A 6,981-nucleotide genomic window follows, 5' to 3' on the forward strand; every position below is an offset into this window, starting at 1 on the left:
AATTGGAATATGAGGTGAAATTTATTTAATTAATGATCCTTCAAACAACCGAATTTGTTTTCATTGAATTAATCCTATTTTTTATTAAATTGTAATGTTTCATTTCCAAAGAAGCCTGTTGATCATCTACCAGTTGTAAAACAAATCCAGCAGAAAATCTGTTGTATAATTAATCTATCTATATCATAATTCAAAGAAAAGAAGTTCAAACATACTAAGTCAAGATTGTTAAAACAAATACTAACAGGTATTGGGTTTCTTTTGAATAATATTAACCAACTGCTCTGTATTTATGTCCCTCCATATTGTGTCCAGTTTGCTCTAAAGGTCTGACAATAAAGAAAAGCAGAAAGTAATATATTTAAATTGTGTTGAATATATATTTTAACAAACAGATAGTAAATTTCATGCCTTTTTAACACATATTCTTGAATGTATAAAGCCATGAACACAAGCATACTGAAGTTATTAAACAACTAAGAATTTATTCATGGATTCCCATTTTTTAGCACTTGACACATATGTAACAGAAAGTAACTCCCCCAAAATACTTAAAACTGCAAGGGATCATTTTAAAACATATCCTATAATGCCTCAAATAAACATTGCCTTTCTCAGTTTTGTGTCTGTAGCTTTAATTTATGTTTTTCATTGACAAGACTTTTTGTTGTTAAGTTTAACCTTTGTTAGCTAGTAACTTATTTTGATGGGTCATATCCATTATAGCATTTCAAGTGTGTTGTATGAAGTAAAGGTTCCAATACTAATGAATCTTATTTTTCTGCTAGATATATATATATATAGAAAGAGAGAGAGAAAAGAAAAACAACTGCAGATATGTAGTTAGGACAGTTAATGTGAGTGAGCTTTGGTGAGAATACAAACTTGTTCATCAGTTACAATAGAACATATGAACAATTATGTAATAACTTGTATGAGAAGAGCTGCTAATATTCTACAGTGATACTTATAATAAACAATAAGTAGTCTTATGAGTAACAGACAAACTACAAACATTTTCTATGACTACTCTGCCCTAGGTCATCAGTTACGTACCATTGCTGCTAGTGGTGTTTTCGGCCCTTAACTCAAGAACACCTGATGTGGTTGGGCCTACTTACTAATATTGTAAGCAATAAAGCAGAACTCACTTTTAAAGCTTGTAGCATGCCTATCACATTTAGCCAATGTAGTTAGTGCTATTTAATAAAGTTGATGTTCAATATTAATCTTGCTAATTCTATAATTAAAGTACATATTGAATTATTTAAATTTAATACTGTAAAGTTCTACAAATTACAGACACTTAATCAAACATGCATCTTATTTAGTATGTGACAAGTTCTAGCTAGATGTCCACAGAACAATAGCACAGCCTCTCTGAATCTATCAATATGTTTGAGGGTAATGAAAGTTATTCATATCCTGTAGCAACATTAATTATATGATTAGTACTAAAACAATGACTACACCAAACATTACTTTTGTGGAACTGAATAAAATGATAATCTTGAAAGGTTAAATGCTTAAGTATGTGTCAGAGTATATATGTCCAAGATGAAGAAGGTTGTTTAGATTCAGTATTGACTATTCTAATTATGCACTTGATACTGATTATGTAATTTAGATTATTTATATTTAATCAATGACCACATTGTGGAACTTAATAAAATTACAACTTTGAAAGTTAGAATTGTTAGGTTGTGCTAGATTATGTAAGGGAAGGATAAAGAAAGTTATGCATTATCTGAAGTTATTATGTCAATTTATGAGATCAATTTTAGTAATATCCATCTTGAAGATTGTATAAAAAGTAGTAAAATTGTCAGTGTTATAAATTTTCATTAAAATCAGTTGTTACTTACTGCAAAATTTAATATAGCTATGTGAGTGACCTTTCTAAAGCAAATTTGCCCAACTTTGAGCCTTGTAAGTGGTGGGCGGGCTTTTGAAGAGAACCAACCATGGGTGACCAATTCTTAAAAGTGGACAGGCCATTTAAGAGAACTTGGCATAGAAGTTGAGGAAAGTCAGAGATAACAGATATAGTTTTAATTATCTTTGGTGTGATAAAGAATTAAGATTTGTATAGGAGTATGTAAGGTTAGAATAAAGAATGTTATTTATATCCTGACTATATAAAATATGTGATTTATAATTAATCAACAACTACACTGTGGTAAACAACTGATCCAGCATAACTTATGCTGAAGTAGATTAAAATGATAAATTTGAAAACTAAAATGGTTAGGTTTGCATTAGATTATGTAAGGCAAGGATGAAGAAAGTTATGCATAATCAGTAGCTGTTATATATAATCAATTTTTATACATGTAATATCCTTATTGAGGATTCTATGATAAGTAGCAAAATCTTTGATGTTATACACTAGTTAAAACAAATGGTACAAACTACAAAATTGAAAAAATGTTATTCATTATTGAACTGGCTTATGCTAATTGAAGGGGACATGATTTCTGTTGATTTAAGTCAGTACACTATTCTTAGTGTCTTTATGACAATCCACAACTGAACTTTCAGTCAAGCATGACATGTGTATAAGTAGAAGTATTGGCTCTTCTTGGATTGTTATAACCCAGTTCGGATTAGAATTCAAATCAAATTCGACTAAAAATGAATGAAAGAATAAAAACCTCAACTTGTATTAACCATGAAACTTTTACTGAATAAAGTGAATGCAAAAACAAAATTTACGAAGATAGAAAGTAATAAATACTCTCAGAAATAGTTGATCATTATCAGAACAACAAGCATGATCACCAAAGTTGCTTTTGGGTTTAGTTTTACACAAAATTTGGTATTTAAAAAAAAAAAAATTCTTCATCATTGGTTAGGCAAACCAAATTTGTGGTTCAAAATTGGTCCAATTCTGTAAAAATATTTATGTATTTCTAGAATAGATATGTAATTTTGATTCATTTGAAAAGGGCTCATTTTTGATAAGATGTGAGGGAAAATAAATTATATAACATTATAAGCCTACCTTACTTTAAGCATTCAAGCTGTTGAGTATAGTGACTTGTTCCTACTGAATACTCAGAGTTTTCATGTAAGAGTGTATATGATGAAACTTCAGAAATAGATGTTTTCATCATCTTATGTTATACAAATGCTTCAACTATGTATTTTTTTGCCTGCCTTATGGTGGGTTCATACTCTCTTTCCTTATAAATTTTATATATTATAACATTGCAAACCCTTTTTTAAGCCAAACAAGAGGGAATCCCCAATAGCTGTACCACTTAAAGTTTTTTTAGGCAGGATTAAAGGAAATTAATTTATGAGACTTTTTGTTTTTCCTTTTAATTTGCTATATTCTTTGTGCACCGGCAATACCAAGCATGGAGTGCGTGTATACTGAATTTGATTTTATTACTCATCCGGATGTCTACGAGCCTACCCTCAAATTGAAATTCTTTAAGGCAGGTTTAGAGTAAATTAATCAATGAGACCTTGGGCATGGTCAAATTCGTCAATTGAAAGGGTTTGGTCTCCTGAGTCCAATGACATAATTAGATCTGAAATTGGTCAATAGATGATGAAGCTATCAGTTAAAAGTTTTTACTTTAAAAAAACTCGGAGCTATTCTATGAGCCATTATGCTGTTACTAAAAATCATAAACTTTTTGGTAGGAAATGGTACAAAAAATTAAACTGCTAAATAAACAAAATCAAAAACACACATTAGCCAAAAAATGTTTTGAGATGTTGGTAACAAATATAAGAAAATTCATTTTCACTTTGCAGTGAAAGAGACTGAAAACTAGGACTTTTATCATTTCTTTGGTTGGACTAGACATGCCAACTTTCTAGTTTAGTTTTATTGTACAATTTAACTCACTGGTAAGTCTCTCTCTCTTTTTTTTGTTTTTGTTTAGATGTACTAATGTACCTAATGTTTTTAAGTTTTACTTTTTTTCTTCACAAAATCTTCTTCATAGATAATTGTTTAAATTATTAAATGTATAAATGTTATTAAACTAAATTAAGTCATGTATTTCTTTACAGCTTAAGAAATCTAACTGTAGGAGATCCTAAGAATTTCAAGTAAGTAAATAGACATATTTGTAGATGCTTAACATACTAAACCTATTTAGACAAAATTCCTTTTCAACAGATGTTAGTACTTTTGTATTCTCTTAATAATGATATTGATAACATGAAGAGAATCATTTTGTCAGTGAATACACATTGAAACATAAAGCCTCATTATTATCATTATTTATTTGTATAAACAATTTCAATATCTACTTTTTTGAATTTCTGATGTTCATATAAACTGTTATAAACCCTTGTGAAGAAAATTACATGTAAAATCATGCTTAACTTTTTTTCTGTTGTACAGTAGGGTAAGAATATTTGTGTTTAAAGGCTTGCTGAAACATTGAAAATAGTTATCTCATCTGTTTTTTTTTTTGTAAATTTGGATATTGGTATGAATGTATATTGGTTATGTCATGTTAAATATATATATATACATGACACTTATTTTAAAATTGTGGATTTGACATGACCTGTTGTTAGCAAAATAACACTTATTTTTTACTATTCAAAACATCTTTTGGGTAATAAATTTTGATAAAAGAGTTAGCACAAAAGATCATATATAAAGTGTAATAGACTTAAAATAAGACCCAAAACTTGAGTGCTTTTGAATAGTTTCTTTTTAAGGTTTGTAGGTCATTAAAACAGTCATAAGCGGTCGTTGAGTTCTATTTGAGGTCGTTAGTTCCTACATGAAGAATTAGGTATCTTACAGTCTGTGGCAGTAGAGATATAGAGTCTAAAAGGTCAAGTGAAGTGGCTTCACTAATAAATTTATTTAAAACATGTTTGTCTTTAATGTAAGAAAGGTGTTAATACAGGTATTTAATAATGATTATTTTTGGGTAATCAAGTTGAGTTAAGCACTTTTTAACAAACACTTTTTTTTTCTGAATTTCCTTTTCTACTGAAAAGGTTATTAGGTATAGAAGCCTTCCAATGAATCTATGAAAACATGTAAAATCTATGAAGCCTATATTTTGAAAATGATTCTGTTGTTTTTTTTTAATGCGTGTGAAAATGACCTATAAAGCCTATATTTTTACAACTGACCTAAACCATATGTGTTTGTATTTTTATGTTTTTTGCATAAGGTTATGTTAAAGCATGACTTTGGAGAAAATGACAAAGTTCTTCACTGTAACAGTAAACAAAACCTGTAACAAAAGCCTGATAAATTGATCAGTATTATTTAGGAAAACATAAGAAACCTATTCTGGTCTTAATAATATTGTGATTTTCTGTGCTTTTGAATTTGGAAAATTGGTCGTTTGCCAATGAAATTGGGCAGAAAATCTATATTTTTCTGACCAAGCACCTATATTTTTATATTACAACCTACATTTTTAGCCTATGTTTGCATTAGAAATGTACTAGAAGGCATGTTGATCCTCTTCAGCTGAATAACTGTTAAGTTATAAGATTTTACATTTTACTATCTTTTCAATGACTCATTAATAGTAATTAAATTGTTGAGTAATACATAAAACAGTGACATCTTGCACTATTTAATCTTATAATTGGTAATAGTAACAGGTACTGAGTTTGATGATACTGTACAGTAGGCAATGATTAAGATTTGACACACTTTTAATTAGATTATAATTTTTAAACTATATATATATATATATATATAACTCTGTAATAATATATTGTATATATTATTATTCAGTGATTTTAAGTTTTCTAGGTCAGAAATTCTGGGTCTCTTTTATGTGTCATTTCAGCCAAGCTTTTGCATTTTCTTTGATCCAGCTGGTTTGGTTTTGAACAAAAAGTGTATTTGAAATGCTATAAATGTATTTTTATTGCTGAAAACCATGTGTTGAATCATGTACAGACACTTAGAGTGGTTTATGATCTTGTTGTGAATACTTTGCGAGTTGTTAATAATTTATTGATTTACTTAATGATAGCTAAATTGAAAATCTGACATATGTTTATTACTTTAAGAACTCATGTTCGTGGTAAAAAAGGAGCTAGCCTGAACGCTGGAGCTGATCTGCTTCACTAGTAAGTATTCAGAATAATTAAAAAAAAAGGAGTAATTGTTTCACTGTGCATACCATCATTACCTAAATGACAACTAGAGGATTTACTTCTGATATATACAAGGTTTTCCTTTTTTTTTACATGTAATCTCATCTAAACTAAACACAATTAACTGTTTTATATAATTTTTTAAACAATTTCCAAGTAATGAATGCTAATTTGAGATTAATATTTCTACAAATCAATACTTTTTAACTTGTCTTACGGCATACTTGCACATCTCATTTAAATACTTTAATATATTTATTCATACAGGATGTTTGTATGCATTGATATAAGACATTATGTATTTCTAGCCAGTTTGTGTTTAGACTTCATGAATTTATATGATACTTTTCAACTCTGATTCATGAAGTTTGCTTACTTTTGATTTTAAGTGTTTAGTAAAATGCAGAATTTTTTTGTCAAATGTACAAAAACAATTCCTACAAAAATATAAAAATTGTTAAGATTAGGAGATCTTTATGAACCGAGTGTAGGAAAGGTTATTCATAGAGATTTAATAATATTTAAAGTGGTTTCGTGTACTTAAGAAAGTATGTTCTACTCTGCAGAAATTTGTAGAGTAACAACATAAGTCTATTTACATGTATGTTATATACTATAATATATAATTCCTGGAAATTAGTAGGAAAGCCTCAATTTTTGACACATGAGAACACTAGAGGCCAATAAGACAGTTGTATAGAAGTGTTCGCTGCAAGACTAATTTGAATACAAGTTTTCTTCTCTCTCCTTCATCACTCTAATACTTTGTTACTGAGTGAAGCATTTGTGTTCTTACTTTTAACCAGGCCCGGCATGGCCAGGTGGATAAGGCGCTCGACTCGCAATCTGAGGGTCTCGGGTTCGAATCCCCGTCCC

General features: G+C 29.1%; 1 protein-coding gene across 3 annotated transcripts in view; it reads left to right on the top strand.

Moving 5' to 3' along the window:
- Positions 1–6,981, top strand: part of LOC106464943 (dysbindin-like) — a 23,981-nt gene that overhangs the window by 4,709 nt on the left and 12,291 nt on the right. For all 3 annotated transcript variants that reach the window (XM_013925116.2, XM_022392757.1, XM_022392758.1), the window contains exons 2-3: positions 4,030–4,068; positions 6,019–6,078. In XM_013925116.2, coding sequence (XP_013780570.1) covers positions 4,030–4,068; positions 6,019–6,078 — 99 coding nt within the window. The remainder of the gene's footprint in view (positions 1–4,029; positions 4,069–6,018; positions 6,079–6,981) is intronic.

This window comes from Limulus polyphemus, unplaced genomic scaffold (assembly GCF_000517525.1).
Source record: "Limulus polyphemus unplaced genomic scaffold, Limulus_polyphemus-2.1.2 Scaffold1790, whole genome shotgun sequence".
Lineage (NCBI taxonomy): Eukaryota > Metazoa > Arthropoda > Merostomata > Xiphosura > Limulidae > Limulus > Limulus polyphemus.